Source organism: Poecilia mexicana, unplaced genomic scaffold, assembly GCF_051168715.1.
Source record: "Poecilia mexicana isolate PSO_F unplaced genomic scaffold, ASM5116871v1 scaffold_15, whole genome shotgun sequence".
NCBI classification, from domain to species: domain Eukaryota; kingdom Metazoa; phylum Chordata; class Actinopteri; order Cyprinodontiformes; family Poeciliidae; genus Poecilia; species Poecilia mexicana.
In genome coordinates, this window is record NW_028263384.1 from 25,092,129 (window position 1) to 25,117,384 (window position 25,256).

A 25,256-nucleotide genomic window follows, 5' to 3' on the forward strand; every position below is an offset into this window, starting at 1 on the left:
CAAAGAGCAGAGCAGTTTAACTCAGTTATGGCTCTGTTCATCATTAGGACGTAACAACCTGAGTGCAGCTCATTCTCCTGATCTCTCAGAAGCATCCCGGTTCTGTTTGTGTTCTGAACGAACGACCTCTTCCCAGTTTGGCCGGGGCCCTTGGCAGCAATCAGCGATGTCTGACGCCTGCTGGGATCACTGGGGGCGACGGCAACCAGAGCTCATGAATTTCTAATGCAGCCTTTCTCTCTCCCTGAGTGGCTTTGTGGAGTTCCTTCAGCACCAGAAACACACCGCTGCGCGTGTTGCCGAGTGGCCGAGTGCCTCCCTCTTTAGTGCTGATTTTATCCGCATGGCCTGCCAACGACGGCGGCCTCCTGCAGACATACAGGAAGTGGTAACATTGCCCAGTGTGCGCAGGCAGGGTTGGGGGTGAGGCTCCGCCACTTTATGTTTTGCCTCACGCTATTAGGGGAGAATAGTTTTTCCCCAAATAACTGCTCTCTAACCCAACTAGTTGCCATGGAGACAGGGTCATGCACCGAGTGTAAACATGGGGTGGGATTTTTGAAGAAGTTATTATGCAAAATTCGCATTTTGCACATTTTTGTACTTCCATTTGGGTTTCTACTGCTACCAGAAACAACCCAAATGCTTAAAAAAAGAAAACACCTGGCCGTCTTTTGGCAATAATTAAATAGGCGCCCATAACTCCTGTTCTCACCACTCTGCACTGGGTTCCTTTGAAGGTTAATTTTAAAAATTAGATTTTAACTTTGAAGGCCATCCAGGGCCAAGTTCCTATATACATTCATCTTTTAGCTTCATCTGGAACCATGATGTCTTTGAGTCAAATGGGGACAGACTTATTTAAGAAACAACTAAAGACATTTTTATTTGGACAGGGTTTTTTTTATAATTTGTTTTTGTTATTTTTGTTTGAATTGTCCTATGAAGCACTTTGTGATCTATATGTCTGTGAAAGGTGCTATAGGAATACAATTTTACTTATTTAAGCTTTTTGGTATCTGGAAAATGAGCCATTTCAAAAACCTTCCTCATTCAATGGCCACTGAACATTACCTAGAACTCCAGCACTTTTGGTCAGCAGGTTTTACCGACGTATGCGCTGCACAGTGGCATATGCGTTTTGTTATTGACTTACCATTCAGAAACCCCTTACTGCATTCTTGTTGGTTGTGCAGGAGGCTCTACTAATGCTTTTCAAAGATGTATGGCTGTATAATTGTGTATCTGTTTGCAGCCATTTTCATCTGCGAGTTCAAACGTTGAATTGGGGGAGCTCCCAATGGGCAAAATTGACTAAAATCTCATTATCTAAGAATGATTTTGTGCCAAAATCTATCTATCTATCCTAACAGTTGGATCTGTGACTCCTTTGATATGTATCTCGTTGTCAATAATTTTCTGAATCGAGTTTTGTCTCAAGAAGGGCCTGCTTTGTCATTTTGCCTGTGCATGCTCCGTGCCATCCGGCGTCAGGCTTCATGCCTGCATGTATTATTCAGCAGCTATCCCGTTGCAGGCTGCTTAAGGGTTTGGCATGAATGGAATCTGACAAGAGAGACTGTCAGGTGGGACAGGATCTCCGCAACGCTGCAATTAGGTGATGGGTGGCAAGTGAGCTGTCTGGATCACCTGCACACACTTTAAAGCCTTCACAGGCCTCGCTCTGTTGATCTGATTTAGTTACTTTAGATGAAAAACTTTAGGGAGAGATTCACTTCTTTACTTGCACCTCCTCGTAAATAGCCCTACTGTCTCCAGCTCCGAGTTATTTCAGTTATCTGTGTTAGTGGGTGTGTGGAAGTGTGTGTCACAGCCACTTTCTCCAAGACATTTCCTTTCCCCCCCGCTGAGCCTGGCCCCGAGCCTGTCACATCCTTGAGCTGAAGCTGTCTAATAACCATCATCAAGACAATGATACAATTATAACTCAAACTTCTCTGTGACTCAGAGCGTCCAATTAGGTGACGCTTTTGGAGCGGATTCTGGCTCAGTATGAGAAGGATGAGTGGGATTAAACTGAATTAGTATCCATTCATATCCATTTAGACTTAAAATTAAGTGCTTTCTTCTTTTTGTCTGTGAGAATACCTTCTCAAAGTTTTTCTGTGAAACTTTTAATGGGTTTTCTAGAAAAAGCAAATGTATTTATTCTACATCAGACGTGAAGGAAGTGAATACAGAGCTAAGTTGGACAAGACATTGCTGAAACTGCAAGAGTACAGTGTCTTTTCACAGAATGTTTATTTGTTCTTGGAGAAAATTGATTATTTAACAAGCATGGAGTGTTAAATGCATTCGCAGATTTATTAGGTTAGTCTCTTTTGGAGCTCAAACCTCAAGCAGAGCGTAGAAAAACACAGAATGAGTTGTGAAGTTTTTAGTTTGGGCAATCTAAAAACTGTGTTTTCACGGTAACTACACTGAGAAAAGGAAATAGACATCCAACTTTAAAAAAATGAGTTAATTTGTTACATGTAATCATATGACAGCTTTGGGAAGAGTTGGAGGCACTTGAGCTGATAAACGGTCATGACATACCAACAGTTTTGTATAAAACACTTTCTTTTTAAAAGTTATATACTGGAACTTTTACCAAAACATTTGGTAAAAACAGAAAGATCCAGATGATAAGACTAAAGATTTGTTTCCAGCTTGGTTTTATCTTGTTTACTTTATGCATACGTAATGTTTCAGCAGCTTGTTTTACGTCAGTGAATCCTGAATATTGATGAAAAGCACTAGTTTCATAAGTAGATATCATTTATAACAAGGTATTTCCCTCATGTTATTATTGAAAAAAATCTGCTAGCGGAACTAATACTTTTTAAAACCAATAATAAGCTCCTATATTGTGCTGAAAAGTTACTTGCAAGTTAGTTTTGGCTCAATTAAAGTGAAATAAAATTATTTGCACTAGAAAATATTTGCCAAGATTTTGTATTTCTGCACAGAATCTTAGCAAAAACTGATTTTTTTGCTAAGAAATATCAGCTCCACTCGTATGCAAAGCTAAAGATAAAATGGAAAAGTGTCTAAGAAAAAAATGTTAACCCTAACAATCCTAAATATGTCCAATATAAGTTAGAATCCATCATTTCGAAGGTGATTTTCTGTCTTTTTACCCTGACGACATCACTAAATTGGCTCGGCTATGATCTTCCTTTTTCTTTTTTGTGCTCAACTACATATATGTGGAGCAATTTGATTAAAGTGCATCCTATTGTGTTCAAGGGTCTCCTGCTGTGTGGGGCATATTCTCATGTTTCATACATGAGCTCATTAACGGTGCTCAGATTGCCCTCGTCTCCGAACCGAACACCATTCTGCGTCCTCCACCTGCCTCCTCGGGCTCTGCTCTCCTCTGGCAGGAGGGCACAGGAAACGGCAGCATAAGTTATCCATCTATCCATCCGTCTTGTGCCCTGCAGAAAATCTGGCAGGTTGAAAGGAGCGGCACCATGATGAAACCCTGAGTCTTCCTCAGGCTGCCTGAAATTTGATTCCCTCCTCAGATGTGTGCTAGCGTAGCGAGAGGAGAACCAGCTGGTTCTTTGTACTGTTGCAGTTTCTCTGCACAATGCCGTTGCCAAGTGTGATGATGACTACCTTTCCTGAAAAGGCCCATATAACACAGCTAATGACAAGTGGGTTTTAATAGTATTAGCGCCGTGATTTGTTGCTAGGATACCACATCTCTGCCAATAAAAGCTGGTGAATGAAAGTAACAATATGCGTTTTCCTTTTTGTGCCTTTGTCTCCACGCAGAAAGCCGGCTGAAAGAGAACACCACCAAGTATGTGGAGCTGCTGGAGGACAGGCTGCAGAGGTATGGCTGCTCTTTTTCTCCGTGTTCCTCAAGTGAAAGACATAAACAGAGCAGAACCCTCAGAGGAATTTCCTCTCACCTCTGCCGTCCTCTAACCAGATCGCCGTCTCCTCAATGCATCACCTCACAGTCAGCTCCGTGCAGTCACACCTTGTTGTTTCCCAGAGCCGCTTTCTCACATTTCACTCCGTCTCTCACCTGCACTTTGTCTTCATCTTCTCACCCTCTAATGTATTTTATGTCTTTACTTTCATTTCTATCTCCCCCCCCACATTCTTCTCTTCCAAAGAAACTTCCAAAGTGGCTCCTCCTGTTGTGTTTGCTCACACAGGTAGCAAATTTGACATACAGAGTCAATAAATTCAACACCTGCCTTACGTTTTGCACCAAACTAAAACCGCTTCGGCTGTTGCAGAACAATTTATACCAAAGTGATAGAAAAGGACCTGAGTTAATTTCCAAACAGGGCCAAACTGGAGCCAATCTTTAATCAAATATCCTGTTTTTCTTCTTGGCATTTCGTGTTTCCCTGTGTGCATCCTTTTACAGACAGAGTTATCTCTGGAGGAGTTTGTGCCAGACAGAAATGAGTCACTTTATGTCAACATAGCTTGTTGTGTTCCTACCCTTTTTTTTTTTTTTGCATTAAAAGTGCAAATAATATTATTAACGCTGAATGTAAAATACGTCCCAGAATAAAAATTAATTTTTAGATCTCGAATGTTTTTAAGAGCCAGTTATATGAGTATGTGTTGATAAAACCCATTAAAAAAACTGTTAAAATATCAATAACTAGCTCAGAATTAAGTATATTGAACATCAGGACTCGTCATTGTTTTTGTGATTTTTGTGGAGCCACTAGAAATATTTGCAAAGAATTTTGAAATAACGCTGTATTGATTACAACTTGACATCAAGTAAGACTGAGGAAACGGTGTAAATAGTGCCGCCTGCAGGTGGGAGTTACCACCAAATGTTTCTCACCATTTTGGGGAAAACATTTTCAATAAACTCTCAATAATGCATTAGTGTGAAAAACTGCAGGGGTCTGTAAATTTCCACAATCGCAAAATTGTGAAAAACTGTATTGACGTAATTTGGTGTCTGGAGTTTAGAGGGCCACATGAAAAGCCACAGCGGGCCGGATTTGGCCCTCAGGCCTCGAGTTTGACACATGGACTAAAGTGTTTCAGTTTAGGTTTTCTTTTATTAACCCTATAAATATCCTATTTCTATCTAATGTGTGACATATTCGCCTTTTTTTTACGTCTTTAACCAATTGACTGGCTTAACCAACCTGGAAACTTTGCATCTAATCTCAGGAGATTTTATTGAAAGATTGAAAAATGTAAAAAATGTGACTTTCTTACACAGATTCAGTAACTAATGCCAGTAACCAAATAATTGATTGTATAAGATTCTATTTTGACTGATTTAAACCCAAATTTATTATACAAAATAACTAAAACTGTAATTCAGAAAACATTTTTAACAGAAATAATTAAAAACTGTAATTAAGTTGAGAGTTCAAAGACATTAAAACAACCTCTCGTTACCTGGTTAAAGTCTTGCTCTCGCTCACTTTCTCACAGCCTGTACAGATCTCAGATGTCAGAAAATACAATTAAAATAAAAATAGTTCCTGACAGCTTTTCTGATTCTCTTTACTTTGATTAAACATCTCACTGATATTTAAAACAGTGAATTCAGAGTCTTAACTAACAACCTTTACAAAATGTCAAAAAACACAAAATCCTACCAAGTATTTTTGGCAAATGTCAAGTGCAAATATCTTAGTACTTCAATTAAGACAAAATTCATTTACAACCAACTTTCCAGCAAGATATAGCAGCTTGTTTTAAGTAAATAATCCCTTTAGTGAACAATTCACCAGATTTATATTTTTGAGTCACAGCAACGAGTTAAAGAACTTAATAATCGCCCTTCATCACACTCACAAATGAGTTCAGTTTCTCAAAATGATTGAACTAGACTAGAAGTCTTGCTCTCTCTTGCTTTCTTGCAGCCTGATTGAATCTAATCAGAAATGTTTACCTTTTCAAAAGGCTCTGTCAGCAGAAACACATATTATTCTTGGTAAAATACACCACATGCAGATGCAAAGATCACCTCTCAGTCACTGTGAATGTTCTAGACAGTGGTGAAGAGGTAGATTAGTGTCTGGTCTCTACGGCGACGGATTCCTCTGAAAAAATAAAAACTATTATCTCCTCCATACCGAAGACTAGAGAAGAATAATAGAGCAGTGCAGAAGCTGCTAAGTGTGTCACCAGACAAAAATTAATTTAATTCAAATTAGCTGCACCTCGGAGTTGTTTAAAGCATTATGTAGATGCTTCATTAGTAACTGCTTCTTGTGTTTGTCCTACTTTTTCACGCTCCTTCCTCTGCAGAGACTCGGCTGCTATTTATCATGTATGATAGATGCAAACCAGCTGGGTGTGGAAGTCATTAAAATGCTCAGGCATGTTCTCCTCACAGTGGTTGCAGACACACAGTTTGCATGTAAGCAAAAAAAAGGAAAAATGAGCAAAATCACAACATAAATTTAGGAAACCTTGAATGGACGTGTATGGTAAAAAAAAGACGTGTTAGTAAGTCTTATCGGCTTGTTAGTGCCTGGGAAAGACTTTTGTTTTAAAACATCTCAATGGAGTCAAAAAAGTATAATTAAAAATTGTTTATAATTTCAACATTTTTCAAACCTATCATGTATTGTATCATGTTCGAAAAAAATTTCATTTCATTTCATTTAAAAAAAAAAACCTAAAATCCTGCTTTCACTAAATTTCTGACCATTAAAAAGGGTTAAAACCCAAGTTTCAAATCTCAGCCTTGATATTTTTGCTTATTTTAATTGTATGCAGTTCTTTAAATGTCCTGTGAATACATATATATTTGCCCATTTATGCATAACAGCTGTAACTTTCAATGGCTACCAAGTTATTTTCGCAATTTACAGTCTATTAAAAGAGCGCCCCTCAGATTAATTTCACTCCCTGCTACAGCTGGGAGTGAAATTACCGTAATAACCTGATATTGGCTGGAAAGTGCAACGTCTCGCCTTTTAGAAACTGTTGTAATTTGTCAAGGAATTACGAGGAATTTGGCTGGAACGTCGCAGATCCGTTCAGTCTGGAAGGGTTAACTAGCATAAAACTCTTTTCTTCAGTTTTTGCTGTTCATAAATGCCACTTGAATTTGTCAATATTCAAATAATGTCAGTAATATGTCAAATTCACTAGCTGACTTATTATTTGAATACATGCTATTAATACTTTGTTGGAACGACTTTAATAAGACAACCATTAGCTTGTTGTCTCTTTAGAAGGTTGGAAAATGCAGAAAATTATGGATTTTGTATCTGGTGAGTTATTTCTGTGGTGATTTGGTCAAATGTTTTGGGTCATTAAACCAGTAAAGATCCTATTTTCATTGAATTTTGGTATAAAATCTTTTAATATTTAAAAAATTTCACTAAGCCATGCATTCAGTCTATGTTCCCAAAGCCTTTTGGAGAGCAAAAGGCCCTCAGCATCATACATCCTTTACTGTACTTCGCATTACGTAGGCAGTGTTTTATTTCTTGCCATTTCCATCTGGTTTTCTGGAAAACAACATGATCCTCTCTGTGGTTTATAGCATGATAAATAAATGTCCTAGTCCAACTTTGTCACCAGTAGATAAACAATCTACTCTCTAACTTCAAAATCTTTTGTTACATTTATTTTCAGGTAATTGTTGGGAGTGCCTGTATTCTGAAACGATTCCGGTTAATAGTTGGATGTTGCGAATACTTTCAGTGTAGCAATATATTGATAGAAAAAGAGATAAATGTAAGTTTCATCCCATTGTAATGCTAATAAACGTGGCCCCCGTTGTTCTTTTCCCGTCTGTCACTCCTACCTTTAGAGACCCTCTCTTTTATTTCACAGTGTTATCAACACCTTTTTCACAGCTGGTTGTGTTGGAAATTACATCACTAAGATGAAACACTAACATCCATTTCTAAAGTGTGAATACCGACTGCAGTTTGTTAGATTTTCCTCGCTCATGTCTGATTTTTCCAGCAGCTGGATTGAATTTTGATCATCATGGAGGCATTTGGAAAACAGTTTCATTTAAGTTTATCGTGCATTATTTTGGGAGTAGATGTCAAAATATTGGTACACTGACTAAAAAATCTGTGCATTTTTGAATCTGTATTTTCCAGTTAAAGATTAATCGATTACTAAATTAATTACTGATTATTTCTGTAATCGATAAATCAGGATTAATCTGATTCAATCCTAGTTTGGATATACAGCTCTAGAAAACAAAAGAAGAGATCAGTTTCTCTGATTGTACTCTCTATAGGTGTATGTTTGAGTAAAATGAATATTGTTCTTTTATTCTATGTACTACTGATAACATGCCTCCAGAAATCCAAGCAAAAATTTAATATTTATTTACAGAAAATGACGAAAAAGATGCAGTGCTTTCAGACCTCAAATGATGCAAAGAAAACAACATTTCAAAACAAAAATGCTAATGTTTTGACTTAGAAATCAGCATATATTGGAATAACCAGGAGGTTTTCAGTGGGGTTCAGTGCAGTGGACTGTGGATGTAGATTTTCCATCACCTGTTTAGTTTTTAACTCTCAGGGGGAATTGTGTTTGCTTTACATTATTTTCCACCCAAAAGCCAAAAGCTGAGCACAAACTTTGTGCGATTCTTTAATGCACCTTTTTTCACGCTCCAACCAAACCTGCTTGCACAAGCAGGATGAAACCAGAGCCTTTTTGCTCAGCAGTTAGCCCTCGGTATATTTATAGCGCTCCCTCGGCGGCTCTCTGAGCTCAGACGTAACGTCCTCAAGGAGAAAGAGCAGTCCTGTCAGTCTGCGCTCCCTCAGGACAGCTGGGTGTTTCTCCTTCCTGACTGGGCCGTCAGAGGCGCAGCACGCCCACACCCTGCCACTGTCAGATGGAAGACCGAGCGGCTGCCACCAATTAACCCCCTGAGTGGGAAGTTCATAGCGTCGGGCACTGGGACGCCATCACAACAAGGAGGCTTAGGCACTGATGGGTTTATGTGAGCTTTGATGCCGGCTCTCCACAGCGAGTCTCGAAGATTTTCTGGCATATTTATATTTCCCAGAAACGCATGAACCTCCAGTTGATAATGATTTAGGAAAACGTGCATAAGCGAGCATGCGTGTGCCTCTCATCTTCAAAAGAAACAAAGGAATAGAAAAAAAAAATGGCTCACTGGGTGCATCCCCACGATTAGAGAAACTCTGAAACACGAGTGTTGAGTAGAAAATTGGCGAGGGCAGGGAGGTGGGGACGAACAATCTCTCTATTGTCTCTTTGCCAAATGAAGGTTAGAAAACAGCTGAGAGGCGTGCGTTGGCAGGGAACAGAGGTTGGCAGCCTTTTCAGGCGGGAGATGGGCTGCAAAACAAGTGGCATTCAATTTTGGGGGCTGAGACTCTCATCGCTGAGTAGAGAGAGATTAAACAATATCATCTGAGTGCGTTTTGTGTTTTAGTTTGTTGACAGACGAAAGAGAGAAAAAAGAGTTTTACACTCTAGGTAAAAAAGGCAATACTTTAGAGGCTTAAATCTAAGCATATTGTGTCTAAGAGGATGATTTGTATTTTTTTTGTACATGTGGCTCATCATTTTGAACTCTTCAAAAGATCCTTCTTCCTTTAGGATGGTGAAAATGTCAGTTTGAGTTTAGTTTCTTATTCATTCCTGAGATAAAACTTACTCCTGACATGTAACCCCCTGAGGAAATCTTTGCTGAAAAAAGGGAAACATAACATTATCTACATCAAAACCAGGAAGTGTTTGTGATGTTTCAGTAGAATCAACTTTATTGCTGGTAGCAGATGATGGTAGTACCAACATCACACAATGCAAATGGGGGTCAGGAAGTAAATGCAGCCCAGTTACTTCTGGGCTGCACTTATTTTGGACCAGAAACAGTAAATGTGTCCATAAATGTTCAATGTTTGAACAAAAGGCTGAGTCAAATACATTGTTGTACATGTTCAGCGTCTCTGTATGTTTTTTTTTTTAATGTGTGATATGTTAAAGCTAGAATGTGTTTCTATGAAGATCAATGGATATAAGTCGTAAAATGTCACCTGCTGGGACTGAAGCCAGCTGGTAATAATTTGTTATCTAAAGGTCACTAAAAGAGGAAGGTGAATACATAAAAGTACTGAAAAGGTCAGGAAGAGACTTCACATCTGAAACTGTAGAGAGGCTGTTTGATTTGAAGCAAAACTGAAAAAGTATAGAAGATTTTCATATTACGCTAAACAAAAAGATGCCAATCAAGGATAAGAATTACATTTTAAACCATTCATAGCCTCCAGTGTAGCATTAAAAAGTACAATAATGGATTGAAAATAATTAGTTTTGCATCTCCAGGTGAGTTTTTTACTGGTCAGAGCGAGGGATCGTAACACTCAGAGAGCAAAAATCTTCTTGTTCTCTTTCATGCTCAGAAAGATGAAGACATCCACGCTCCTTTTTCCCTCCATGCCGCCTCTCTTTGAAGCTAAAGGGCAACCTGTCAGGAGCACATTCACTCTCGTTACGTTTCTGTCAGCGTCTCCCAAACCCAAACGACTCCCTCTCCTCCCGTCACTCTTCTGTCGGCGCTTTAATGTGGAGATGCTGTTAAAGATGTCCTTTACCGCGCTTCTGCTCTCAGATGGTGTGACTGGCTTTAACACAGAGTCATTTTAGCTTCTCATTATTATTTAATGGTCTTATTAGAGTTGCTCCTTATCAATGGATCTTAGCAGATAAATCCACATCTCCTCATTTATGCTTTAAATTTATTAAGGGGCCGGTTTTATGTAAAATCACCATCATGCTGTAATGTTATCAAAAACATACATGGAGTGATGCTTTGATTCTTTCATTCATGTTTGAGAAAAACTTTAACCTCCTGAGGCAACCACATGTGCAAATCTCCACCTCTCAGCTCTTTCTGACTAGCCAGCAGCAATTGGCAAACATCTGGTGGAACATCACATCTTCTGAGCTCATTATACGAGCTACTTCTTAGTTCCACAATGTTAAAACATTAGAGGAGTGATGTTAGCTTCAGAAAGAGTTTTTTAAGAGAAAGAGGTACTAAATTACAAAGTCAAATGTCTTTGAAGTCATATTTGATTAGTATGGCTTTTTTTTTAACAAACTTTAGGCATCATAGTTATTTGATTGTACTATAAAATGAAGGAATGTCCCACATCTACATGTCAAACAAGACGACTGTAGCTTTTATATCGGTATCATACAGCAAACTGTTGTGTCTGTTTCTGTAAATTTCACTGTAATTTGTAAAAACATAATGCTGTGCAGTACTAAATAACTTCTTCCAGTGTAAAAATGCAAAGAAATAAAGTGTGAAATGTTTAACACTTGGCTGGTTTGAACACTAGGTGGTGCTCTTTAGGAAATTAGTGCCATTCATTAAGTGTCTGTCTGTTGCTGCCTGGGGGATTTCTTTTATGGTGTTTAATTTAAATCCAAATGAAAGAGAGAAAATCAAGACATAAACGTTGTTGCAAAGTGTGCATGGCAATTTCCCAACTAGGGGCAAACCTGAGGGCTGATTTTATGGACATAAAATAAAAATACGACCTGCCATAAAGGAGCTATTATACGATTATTGGGCATTTATCCACGTCTCACTGTCCACCAGAAACCTAAACACACTCTGCTGATTGAACACACACAGTTGGATCATCCTTTTATCTATTTTTTTATTACTTTGGTGTGAAGAGTAGATGGTGTCTTAATCTACTCATGCTTTGTAAAGGAAAAAAAAAAATTAAATACTTAATTACAGTACCGTGATTGTTTGGTACAAATACACGCAACCCAATAAGGACTTAAATATTTATCACAACATTTTACAGTACGATCATGATAACAATAAAAATGAGGATAAGAAATATTTCTATCTTCTCTTTTAGATAACTGCACGGCTGTTATTGTGTGTCGTAGCAATTATAATCCCACAAACACAAACACTGCTTTTAAAAACATTCCCATTTTTAAAACACCAGTTAAATAAAAAGGTATTAACTGTATTTTCAAACTTATTGGTATTTTTTGATGTTTTCATTGAACAAACAGTGCAGAAAATAGTAAAACTAGCATTACTGATTATAAGTTTTGATACCTTTATTTAGGGGTGCCAATTTCCTTAATTTTGGGAGATCGGTGATCGGCCGATTTTTACATATGAAGCTGATCTTATCCACTGATCTTATCTTCTTTGGCAAAGGTCTAAGAATCATCCACTGTCCTCTTTTGCTCTCTGGTGAGAAAAGTTTGACTGACAGACCGACCCACCAAGTTACGTCTGCACGTTTACAATTAACAATAGTGACTCCACTGTTGCCAACTCAACAACTTTCTTGCTACATTGAGCAACATTACATAAAAAAAAAAAATTGGTATCGGTCAAAATCAGAATCGGCAAATTAAACTTTTTAAAAGATCGGTAATCAGCGATTGGCCAGAAAACTGCAATCGGTGCACCCCTAGTTTTATTATCTGTGGGCAGTTTTGTTTTTTTTTAAACATCATCAGTTGGGATTTATTGTTATGACAATAAATCAAAAGTCTTATAATGAAAAGAAATAAATTTCTGAAACATTTCGTTCTTTTCTCTCTCTCTCTTTCTTCTCTCCAGCTGTGGCTGTCCCGGGTTGGAGCGGATCTGGGAAGCTGACCTGGAAGCGTGTCACCTGTTCCTTCGAGGCCTGCATCTGCGAACCTCCAGCTGCGGCGGCCCAGACGTGGACGACGCCCCCGATCCGGTGGTTTATGCCTCCACCCATCCCTCCACCAAAGAAGAAGAAGACTGCGCCATGCTGACTGCGTTAGGAGGCCGCTGGTGTCCTGAGGCCAACTTGCAGAACTCAGAGTTCACAAAGGTAACAGTGAATGTATTCTTACCAACACAACATGCATTATTCATGTACATTCATGCTGCAGTGCATAAGATATATGAAGTTTCTTGAATGTATAAGATCCCCCCTCTCTCGCTTTAAGGCAGGATAGTAACATAACCTACGCTTGCCACCAAGAGGTCAAACTGAAGCACATGTTTTTAGACTCAGCTGCATTTTTTTACATGTAATGTGGTGTGAAGCGTGGCCTCAAATAAAGCATGCCTGCTTTGTCAGCCATCCCACTTGACTGGAGAGGACGTTTTCAGTTCACACCGCTGTGAGAGCCTAAAAATCTGCCGACCACAAAGAGTTGAGCAGCAGCCTATTAGCCTGTTAGCTCGGAGGCATTTCTGAGGGAGGTGGCCGTTTGGAGACGCCATCAAAGGGCTTCATTCAATACACTGCTGAATTTCAGAGTCGGTTTCTACATGTTTACATGTGTTTAGTGTAAAGCAGGCGTGTGTGTGAGTTTTTTTTTAACCCGACTGAGAGGAGAGGTCCCGCCGCCTCAGGGTCGAATCGGACTCGCTCTCTCCTGTTCTCGCCCTTCCCTCCACCCACACGGCCTGATAGACTCATCTGAGGCAGGAACAAAGCCAGCAGTGGAAGAAATAACTCCGACATGTTTTAATCCTTGGCTGTTCTGGATTGTGATTTAACCAAATGGTTTTCTATAATTTTGCTCATTCAGATATGTAACTTCACTGATGCATTGCAATAAGTTTAAATTTCATAATCTTTCTCTGAGAGCATAATATAATCCCTTGCATGTATTAAAACTCCTTTATTTTCTTGCACTCTTTAAGCCTTTTAACTTTTCTTAAACCTGCTATTTGCATCCATTGAGGTACCTTCTGCGTTGATGTTTACCACTCCCGTCTCCTGCATTTTACAAACTGCATGCAGTCATTTTCTCTGCCTGCTTTGTCTCTCTGTCTTTCTTTTCTTCCAAAAGCCCCCAGGCTCATCCTAACGTCTCTCCAACAGCTAAAAAGGTGAGACAGGGAACCATTTCTCTCTTTTTGTGTCAAGGATATTCAGTTTTCCTCTTTCTCTGCAAAAGAAACCCTGAAAGGAAAATAAAAAAATATTTTGTGGCTCATGTTTATGGTAAAGATGTTCAGAAAGTCGTCAAATAAATTCATATATTATGGCAGAATTTTAGACTTAAATGTGGATGTTTTTCAGTGGGGGAGATAAAAATCCTTATTGTTTTGAACCAAATTGCAAGTGTCAAGTACTTTGGTTCCCTGCTATTAATTTCAAATAGGACAACACTTAGTCTAATGTAATATTTCATAAGGTCGGAACACAAAGAGAAAAAGGGATCCTTCACCATTTCTCTTTGCAAAAGATTACTTTTTAATAGAGATATTTTGCAAATGAGCTGAATGAATCATGTTTTTTAAATTAAAAAACTCCAGTTGATAGTTTGTGCTTTGCAGTGCGATTTATCTATTTCTTTTGCAAAATATTTGCTTTTTCTGCTATTAAAATTTTCGTGTACATTTTCTTAACCGGGTTGCAATTTTGCCTTCCAGCTGCAATCATGCTTTGCTTCCCTGCAGGGTTGGAAATAATCATTTTGTGAATGAACTCTTACTGCTGGTCTGCTGTGTTTACCTGAAAGGAAAAAACGACTAAGGCCTCCGTTTTTAATTAAAACCGCTGATTATTATTTGTTGCCTCTCTTATGAACTTTCCCTTAAGCCACAAACAATACGCCGGCCTGCAAGAGGAACGGTAATTACTTCCCTCCTTAGTGAGGAACGCGCGATTACATATCTTGAATACAAACAATAAAAACCTGCAGCAAAGATAATACAAATATTCGTTGTCCTTTTTTTTTTCATTATTATGCTTGAATTGGGGATAAATAATCACGACCTCTTCACAATATGATGATGCTGCACACATGGAGCCCTCAACCGGCATAATTGGAGTTTTAATAATTCATGAGCAGGTTTACGACCGAATGACCTCAACAAACGTTTCCCTCTTTTGTTGCAGAAGCTGGAGGAGTTTTTGTTCTGCATGGAGGAAAACCACCCAGAGGTTGGTATCCTGAACGCTCTCGCTGGATGTCATCGCTGTGATTGAAGTGTGTTGACCTCGGTTGATGCAAAAGAATCCGATAGTTGACTTCAACTTAAACATGACCCATGACAACTTTCTCACTGTCAGATCAATATTTTCTACACGAGAAGCCTTGGCTGCGTTCCCAGACTGTGTTTGGTTTTTATTCATCTGGACGAAGCTGGGCGTCTCTTTGCTGAAAAAAAAAAAGAAAAAAAAGAAAACATCCAGTTGTTTTTTCTTTTTATATATAGTTTTTTGTCTGGAAAGTGAGCCGTGTCAAAAACCTTACGAAGTGTAAAGTCACAAATCAGCAGGCACTGCCCCGTTACCTAGCAACCCCAGCAAAGCACAGGCCGTTACCTAGCAACCCCAGCAAACTGAAGCGAAGGGAGTCAAAGGAGCTTGTGACAAATCTCAAATATAGGGCGGGGTAGACCTGAAAGACATTACTAAGCAAACATTTAACAGAGTTTTTCTTCAGTTTTTAAAGAATAATAGGTAGACTACAGTGATGTGTGTGAAAAAGAGGTATTAGTTATGAAACGTCCCGCTGTAATTTGTGTTGGTCTGTCATGTAAAATCCCGCTTAGATAGACTGTGGGGCTTTTAATATGATGAAACGTGGAAGGGCTCCAGGCGGTTGGATACTTTACATTATGTTTGTATGTCCTTGTGAACTCTTAAATCACTCTGGGTTATAAAATCTGGCTGATGTACAAAAAAAAAAAAAAACCCCGATTCAGTCACAATAAAGTATGATGCATCACTGAGTCAAAGGATCTGATGGCTGTTTAATGGGGCCGGTATCGTTCTCGTCATGGTGTTGTGATAGTGCCGCGCAGGAGCCGGATTCTCTGCTGAGGCGCTGACCTCTTTCTCCTTTCCATAATGACTTTAAGTAAATGATTTCCACTTAGCTGCTGCTAGGCCGCTGCCCTGCTGCCACAATGGAGATTGATTGGTGTGTGTGTGTGTGTGGGGGGGTGTGTGTGTGTGTGTGTGTGTGTGTGGGTGTTTCAGCCCTCTTATGTTTTCTTTTAATCCCTGCTAATTGTTCCTTTATCATCTCAAGGTCCTCGCACGCCCCCCTTCACAATGGTTCACAACGGCAAACAAGAATTAAACCGAAATGCTGAAGGCTCAATAATTAGCTTTGTTGATTACAAAACAGATCCTGGATCCTGACTAAATAACCTGACTGTTTTATATTTACTTCTAAGCATGGACTAATGTAGCATGAAGTGACTCTTAAAGTTTTAACACCAAATTTATGTCGTCTTAAAAACGAAACAATGATAAGACGCTTCCTAAGTTATTTCCTACATACTTCAACGAGAACAAACACATGTTAGATGCAAGGTTATTGAATTATACAGCGTCTATATTGCATGAAAGGTAAAAAAGATTTTAAAAATATTTTATCTCTCTTTTCTTAAGTTTCACTTCAGAATAAAAAGAAATGCAAAATTCAGGTAGCTGCTGTTCCAAGATAAAATGAACCAGAGAAAGACCTATTTGTTTAAATTTCACAAAATCTGCATGAAAGCCCAGAGTTATTCATTCACTTTGCACTTTAATAAACATAGATTTATATTTTAACACGATTCTTCTTATTGGAAGTGATATAAACATTTTAAAATGGCCCACCAAAGAAAATTTGTGGAGAAAGCTAGAGATTAGTTTGATAATGAGGAGACCTTCCAACTTTGGAGCTCATCATAAGATATATAATTTAAATCCCAGTGGAGACCTGCAAAAATCTGCTGAGTAGTTAAAAGAAGGGTTTGATTGCTCTAAATCCCATAGATATTTCCCCATTGATTATTGAGAATGGTATCAGTGATTCCTAAAATCCCGTCTTTTAATAAAACGTAAATATAAACACTTATTTTTCAAAATTGATATGATATTTCTATCATATTTGTGCTTCTTTATACAAAACTTTATTAATTATAAGTCTAAATCTGCCAGAAGTATGAATAATTTTGGGTTAAACTGTATCTAGTTATATTTAATTTGTTTGTTTGTGAAATAATCTTGCTGGCTTTTGCTTAAAGCAGACAAAAACTTAGATTTTTGTGGCCTGTATTTCTATTTAGACGTGGATCTGAGAGATTCCAGCTTCCTGCACATTAACGGCGTCCACCTTGCCAATCTTTAAACTGGTGTATGAATGTGTGCTTCTGTGTGTGAGTGGATGAATGAGAATAAGTGCTTTAGTGAGTCATTAAGACTAAAAGTGCAGCCCATTTACTGGGCATTGATTTCTTTAATACTGGAGTATAAATTACCTGTAAGCATTCACAAGCTTTGACAAATCAATAGCTTTCAAATTCTGCATCTTCCGCCACATATAATTGCCACTTTTCTAATTCCTGAAATCTTCCTGCATTGACTTAATGCATTATACAGAACATAGATGGTAAATGGATGCATTTCCTAATAACATCTCAGTGCAAATTGAAGATACTACTTAATCATCTGCTACTTAATTTCTTATTTAACACGAATGGAGGAAAGTTTTTTTTTTTTTTTTTTTTTCCTGAAACCAATTACAACCTCAAGTGTAACCCCGGTGCAATATAAATTGTTTGTATTGTGCGCCTGAGAAGTATCCGGCAGAACAACACCCGGGGGAAGCTGCAAAATTACCTTCTGCCTCTCGTTCATTATTGCTTAAATAATCATACTAAGGCATGCATAAGTTTGACTACTGAATTCATAAACAATTTCTATCAGCTTTATGCTACTCTAAGTGTTTTAATATTAGCACTAACATGGAGAGAGAATTACACAGACTATAGGTGTATGCTTTTAATTCATTAATGCAAATTAGCGTCTCACTAAAATCTCATTTATGATGTTTTTCTTCTTTGTTGCATGGACAGTAATTGGTTTGAATACCAATTGGAGCAAATTATAGCCTTTGGATTATGTATTTTTAAACGGTTTGTGTGCGGAGAGAGAAAAATGTGTCATTATCGTGCAGAGTCAGAACTATTGGTGACCTAAGTTGACTCATTTCTGCCGCGATCCCAGCATTGCATCAAGTCAAGCTGGAGGACATATTTGTGCTACTATTTCTCCTCTTAAAATTCCTCAAACATGGAGAATGATATTGTGGACTGATGGTATCTCTTTGCCCAAGTCTTCCTTAATTCTGCAGTTGCATCAGGAATGATATGCTCACGTTGTCGGGCCTCGGGCCTCTTGATGTTTTACGTTTCTTTGGGGTGTTACATCATCCAAAATGGGGTGCGCAATTACAGGCAGACACCAGATCCAACTTTCTGGTGATTGCTCTGACACCTCAGAGCTGCAGGGAGCTGATATTTTTTACCTGCAGCTATGAGTCAGATTAGGATCCCTGTGTGTTGTTTGAGGAAAAAGTTGGGTTTTTGTGCATGTCTGTGCCCCAGCGTGTGTGTTTGGGTTCTCTATGCCTGATAAGTGTTAAGAAACTGGGACACAATGTCTGCAGAGGGGGCTGGTCTAATTATGGCCAACCATACTCTGAGTGCTCTGTCCTACTGCACTCTGCACCTCCATCAAGCTGCCATCCTTCAAAACACACTCTGTACTGCTACATTCGCTGCTGCAATGTATAGATACATTCTGGTTCTCCAGATAAATTTGATATGACGTTGCCAAAACATTTTTAAAACAAGGAGCAGGTTCAAAAGGAGATTATTCTGTATATCACTGTTCTTTACTGGTTAAATTAGAAATATAATTGGAAGAAGAAGTCGTCTAAATTAGTGAAACGAGACATTTTCTCCATGTAATACGTTTATATAATACATTATGTATTATTACAAACTCATATAACAAGTCATTTTTCCTATATCCTAAGATATAATGTGGGATAATATGGAGATTATTAAACTTATGACTGAAAACTGTATAATGACCGTAAATCGAATCAACAATATCAAGAATTATTGATCAGTTTTTTGTTTTAAATATAAAATATTGTTGATGTCACAGTGCTTATTCTATCCACAGCTCTCAATCCACACCATTTGTTTGTTTTTAAGCAGTTATGGGCAAGGTGGAAAAAAACTTAAACTGCTGCAGTGCACGTTACTCAAGAGGTTGTTGCTAGGTAACTAAAGAGTGAGTGGGTTGCTAGGTAACCAAAAAGGGAGTGAATGAGTTGATTCCACCAAACTTGCTTAGTTGACAGTGAGAGATTTAGTGGCCAAAGCCTTTTTTCTACAAACGTGTTATATTGATTGCGTATCTATTGCAATATATTGCTATTGATTTATTGTTTAGCCTTACTTATAACTAGCCTTACTTAATCAAAATTACAGAATTATTGACTTTAAACAAGCTGATAATAACTTCTCTGTTAATTTTGTGTCATTTCAAGTGTACTAAGATGTTTGCACTTGAAACTAGACCAAAAATATTTGGTAAGATTTTGTGTTTTTGCAGGCGGTGCGGTTCTGAACGCTTATTCATGGTCCTGCAGTGCATATTCAGCTGCCAGCGCATATGAAACAAAAGATGAAATGTTAAAACCTGTGTAAAATTTTTTGATTCAACCGCTCTGAACTTCTCTTTGGCAGCAATAACATCAACATTACTTCAGTTGTAATCTGCTATGCAGACCCTCTGTCTGCGCTGATGAAGTTTCTCTCACCTCTTGAAATCCTGTTCACTAGTTTTGTTTTACTGCTGTATGTTTTACTTTTTTATACAGTTCACCACAAAACCTTAGGTTGTGTAAATTTGGGGTTCATAATTTACATAACTAATGACGTTCTGTTGAGGTGATGATGGTTGTGTTTTGGTCTTTTCAGTATCAAACACATATTTCAGAAGAGTTTGATTTTTATTTGGTTCTTCTGCCTTTTCTGTACCGTCCAGGATGCGTGCAGCGAGGCCGACGCTGCAGACCTGACGGAGCGCTGCGAGCTGATCGGTGACCGACTGATTGCCTTGGAGGACAAACTGCAGACGGCTATACTGAATCGGGATCAAGCCCTCACCCATATCCTTCCAGTTCAGCCTAAATGTTTAAAAATCCTGCGTTTCTTTACGTCTGTCTCTTCGGATCCTCTCAAGGCTTTTTGACTTAAAAGTAAACAGCAAAACCACTCAAACACTGACGGATGTTTGCTTTACTGACTTTACCTTTAAAGGGGAAAAAATGTCATATCTGATTTCATGAATCCATTTTAGGGAGAGAATAAAGGATAGACAGCGATTAGTTTTGAGTTTTTTTTCCTGGAAGACTGGCTGTGCCAACTGGAAAATGAAATAGTAAAAGTCCATGTGAGGTTATTAGAGGGCCGCTGATGTGCGCTGCCATTCACGACGGGCTGAGATTAAAGCGGGCCAATGGGGGCTGGGCCCGGGCAGACAGAGGAATGTCACTGTAATGACTCTGCTGCTGTCATATCTTACCGTCCACCCTCCAGCTGACCCTCCTGCTCTCCCTTTCTCCATCTGCCCAATTCCACTTTCTGGGTCTGGCAGAGAGGAAATTACAATATCCGTGATAATGACTCGTATCAAACTGTTCTGGCTGATTACAGGTCACAATACATCATTCTCTGCGCTAATTAGAAAGCTGATTGGAAATAGATTAGTGTGTTTTTCCGGCTCCACCTTTCTCTCCCCTCCTGTTTTTACTAAGTGAGATCATATTTCAGAAGCAAAATGAAGAAAATCTGCCAACTAACAATTATTTCCTCAAACAGTGGACAGGAGATCTTATCTGGACCCAGGTCAGCTGTGATTGAATATTTATTTAACTGTGCCTCTCTCAACTAATGCACAATAATAATTTTTTATGTGCCTGGCTTTTCTAGTTTGAACAGTACACATCGAAACATAGCTGGAGCCACAGGTAGCATGGAAGTACAGATAGAAATTTTATTTAATGGTGTTCAGCCAGACAATACGACTCAAAAATGTAAAATAATATAAGCATTTAATATCAGTCAATATCAATAATTATTGATTCGGTTTTTGTTTTAAATATCTGAAATATTGACAAACTGAGGCATGACATCTCCTGGTTTTCATGCCACGCCTTTGTTGTTTACTTTTAAATAATTATGAAGCACAAATGAGAAAGCTGAACCTACTGCTGATTCAACAGGTTGTTGCTAGGTAACCCCATGTTACTCAACAGGTTGTTGCTAGGTAACCAAGGAGTGACTGAGTTAGATCATGCCACCAAACTTTCTTTTGCTTAGAATGCTATGTGGTTCTGGATCAATGAAATTATTAAATATTTTAATATAAATATTATGTATTGATATTGATCATATGTCTGTTACAAAATGTATCATTTTTGATTTATTGTCCAGCCTTAATGAATATTCCATTTAAAAAATTACATACAGACTCATTCAATAAATTTAAATATTATTGAAAAGACAATTAATTTCAGGAACTTTTTCCCTGATTGAACTAAACTATATAGATGAAAGAAGAACAGATAGTTGCTTAGAAGTCTTTATTTCTGTTGATGATTTCCTGCTTACAGTTCATAAAACAGACATTTAAAATTAGAATATTACAAAAGACCAATTAAAAACGAATTTTAAAATCAGAAATGTAGTCCAAAAGATGATTCATCATGCAAAAAAATGACATTTTGGAAGTCTTTATACTTCCATTTGGGTCTCAACTGCTTCTAAAATCAGCCAACAGCTAACAGCAGCTTATTTGACAAAGGACCTAAAACAACTCATAGAACAACTCCAGAACGCTGCTGCTCGCGTTCTCACCAAAACCAGGAAGATAGAGCACATAACACCAGTTTTAAAGTCCCTACACTGGCTCCCTGTAGCTCAGAGGATAAACTTTAAAATACTGTTGTTAGTTTATAAATCACTGAAAGGTTTAGCACCACAATACATTAAAGATCTGTTATTGCTGTACCAACCGTCTAGACCCCTCAGATCTTCTGGTTCTGGTCTGCTCTCCATCCCCAGAACCCCAACAAAACAAGGAGAAGCAGCATTCAGTTTCTATGCACCACACATTTGGAATAAACTTCCAGAAAACTGTAAAACAAAGGAAAAGTAATGAACATGTTTTGTATAGCCTATAAACATATCCTAACATGTTCAAGGAAGCATAATTGGTTACCTTTAATTAAAAGTATACTCAACACCTGCTTAAAGGTTGATATTTCCAAATGGTACTTTTGATCTAGACTCATTAGGACGTATATCCTAATTAACTGAGTGTGATTGTAGATGTTCATATTGTTATCTGAAGTGTTTGGGGTCAATCCGCGCTCCTCCATCACGGGCGGCATACCAATGCAGACTGGCAGGTGGAAACGTACAAAGACTGACCTGCTTCTTTCCACCTCTCTGTTCTCATGTCCTCATGTCCTCATGCGTCATTAATTTCTCATAGCAAGAACTCGCTGCACTCTGCAGTTGTGTGGTGGACTCCTGAGTACAGTGAAGATACAGAAATTGATGAGAAACTGTACTGCCTGTGATGCCGCGGTTACCGTAGTAACGGTAAGATCAAACCAGCAGACAGTAAGGGTCTTAATTGGAGCCCTGCTCTCAATAACAAGAGGTTGCATGAAATGAGGACACGTTTTTCCATCCTGTTTGGACAAAGTTGCCTCTAAACGTCGTGTCTAATTTTTTGCAGTATTCATGATCTCTTTTGGTTAATTATAAATAAGGACGTCTGCGTTTATTCAAAAAGTAAAATAAGCCATCGTGCTCCGTCTGCTCCTCCATTATGGCAATCGCTTTGCTTTGCAACTCGGTACGGACGCTCACGGTTAATTTAAGTTTCCAAGCAGATTAAACATTCCCTCCACTGCCGCCTGCTTCTTTACCGTTTCATCAATGGTTCATGAATAATCTAACTGGGCAATCTGCTTGCATGGCTGCAAAGTTTAGATGGGCTCATAAATAGTGAATTAAATAGGGTTAAAGTGGGGATAACTTGATGATCTGTCCCAGTAATCTGTTGAAAATTGATGGCTTTATTGGGCAGTGGCTGTCCCAAACCATTACTGTTAATAGTGTTGCATTTCCCCTGACATTTTGTCTGCTAGTGTTTTTTATTTCCTTTTACATACTAATGTGCGTTACTCAGAAACAACAGATTCTTCCCTAACCGTCTCTGCACAGTGTTTGGAAAAAGAAGTGCAGGAGGTGAAATCCACCTTACAGCGCATGCTAACGCAGCTCCAGGTAGAAGAACAGCAGGAGGACGACACAGATGTTTCGGATGAGCTGGTGAAAGACGAAACTCGGGTGAAAGTAAAGGCAGAAGAAGAAGATGATGAGGAAGAAGAAGAGGACCAGTACTTCAGTGACAGCTGGGATATTTGAGATAGGCACCTGTAGCGAATTTGGGAGCGCGTACGCTAGCGGCTTGATGAGAGCGTTGATGTGATCTCAAATCAGTTTACTGTACAGCTTCACAACCAGCTTATGTGCTGTTATATACTTCTAAAAGTATAAACTTTATACTTTTATACAGGTTTAAATTCAGTGAACCTCGCTGCAAAACATAGACTCTTACCAAGTATTTTTGCTTAGTTTTTAGTGCTAATAACTAAAACTCCACTGGCAGATTATTTAATAATCTAGCACTTTTTTCATCCACATTAAGGAATTATTAACTTAATGCAAGCTTCTGAAATGTTGCTTATTGTTTAGGTTTGTCCTGTCTTAACTTTAATAAGATATTTGCACTAGAAACTAAAAAATACTTGATAAGATTTTGTTTTTGCAGAACTTTTTCAAATTTTTTCATGTTACAACCACAAACCTGTGTGTATTTTACTCTGTGTTTTACCACCACACACTTTTTATTATAAAAGAGACACCATCTTTTAATCTATACTGCAGGATCTAACAGCTTTTGCCATTTGTGTTTTGTCTCTGCCAGCTCTGCACCTCTGAACGCTGACTTTTTAAAAAACTTTCTTTGCAGATAACTCAAGCTCAGTTACATTTCATGGAGCGAAGCTCTGAACAAAATTTTTAAGTTTTACTATGTATTCTCAAATGGATTTTGGTTTGGACTTTTAGATCCCATTTTGATCTAAACCATTCGATTATAGATCTGACTCCATGCTTACACTGCAAACAGTAGAACATAGTAAGTATTTTTGGTCTAGTTTCTGAAGCAAAAATCTTAGTATTCTTTAAATAAGACAAAACTGTAAGATATAGAAGTTTGTTTTAAGTCAATAATAATTCCTTATTTTTGATTAAAAAGTACTAGATATAAAAAGGGTAAAAATATCTTGTCTGCTATAGGAATTGGGTTTAGGGATAAATCTCAACTTTAAACCGCTCTATATCTTCCTCACTGTCGAATAATTAAACAATTTGTGGTTCTAATGTGAAATTGTGTAAAAATGTCCATGGAGAATCAATGCTTTTACCAATGTAAACTGAAAAATATTAAGGATTTGAAGGATAAAATATGTTTGTAAGACTCTTTCTACTTTCTTAAACCACTTTGATCTTTTTTGAGGACCAATTTTGTGACATTTTGTTTTTATATGAAGTTGTAGTGTTAGTTTTAATTCTGCAGTCCAGCAGAGTCGGAGCATTTTGAAGAGTATTTAACGTTTGGACTCGATGCTGCCATGGACAATCTGAACACTTTTAACTGTTAACTTGTTTGTTTTTTTGCACACAAACTAAAAGTTATTTTAACATCAGAAAACTACTTTTTCCTGTGTTTTCCCTGTATATTTGCACATAATGGTGTTCATTGAGGAACTAATTTTTGTGGTGCTACAAAATGTGAGTTAACTTAAAACATTTTATTTTACACTTTGTGTGGAAAAATGCAATATTTAGGTTTTTTTTTTTTTAAAAATGCAAGACATGTTCTGAAAAATAAAAATGTAAAAATTGTCTTTCAAATTTTGAAGTTTCCTTTTCATTGCCACCCTTTTGATTTATTGGTGTAATTTTACTTCAGAATGCACTTAAAGACACGACTCCTTCATCTACAGAGCAGTTTGAAGTCACTGTACGAGACTTCATATTTATTCCTAACAGCGTCTTACTAATTACATCACGTTGCGTTCAGCCTAAAGTTGCGTCCTGCTGTTTTCTTCTTGGATTAAATCATGCCCCCCTCCGGTGAGTCAGGCACGCTGCCAGGCGAGTGAGGGCAGCGGTGACATGTAGGAGACATCAGTACGTTAATACGTGAACTCTTTAGGGGATACATGGCTTTCTATTGTTATCTCACCTCAGCAGCAGCTCTGTGGCTAATTGGTAGGCAGACGCACAGAGGAAGTGGTTCTGTTTGGACTCCCATCTCATTCTGGGTTGGTTGTTCTACCATCCAGCACCCTGGGCTGTA

At 38.2% G+C, this 25,256-nt stretch overlaps 1 protein-coding gene across 2 annotated transcripts in view; it reads left to right on the top strand.

The window, feature by feature from the left end:
- disc1 (DISC1 scaffold protein) overlaps window positions 1–24,808 on the top strand; it is a 50,050-nt gene extending 25,242 nt beyond the window's left edge. The window contains exons 10-14 of one of the 2 annotated variants that reach the window (XM_014997125.2): window positions 3,787–3,847; window positions 12,581–12,824; window positions 14,853–14,897; window positions 19,797–19,920; window positions 23,049–24,808. In XM_014997125.2, coding sequence (XP_014852611.2) covers window positions 3,787–3,847; window positions 12,581–12,824; window positions 14,853–14,897; window positions 19,797–19,920; window positions 23,049–23,254 — 680 coding nt within the window. In that variant the 3' untranslated portion in view covers window positions 23,255–24,808. Of the gene's footprint in view, window positions 1–3,786; window positions 3,848–12,580; window positions 12,825–14,852; window positions 14,898–19,796; window positions 21,184–23,048 lie in introns of those variants that run through there. The other variant, XM_088013028.1, reaches the window with a different exon arrangement.
- Window positions 24,809–25,256: the final 448 nt, after the last annotated feature.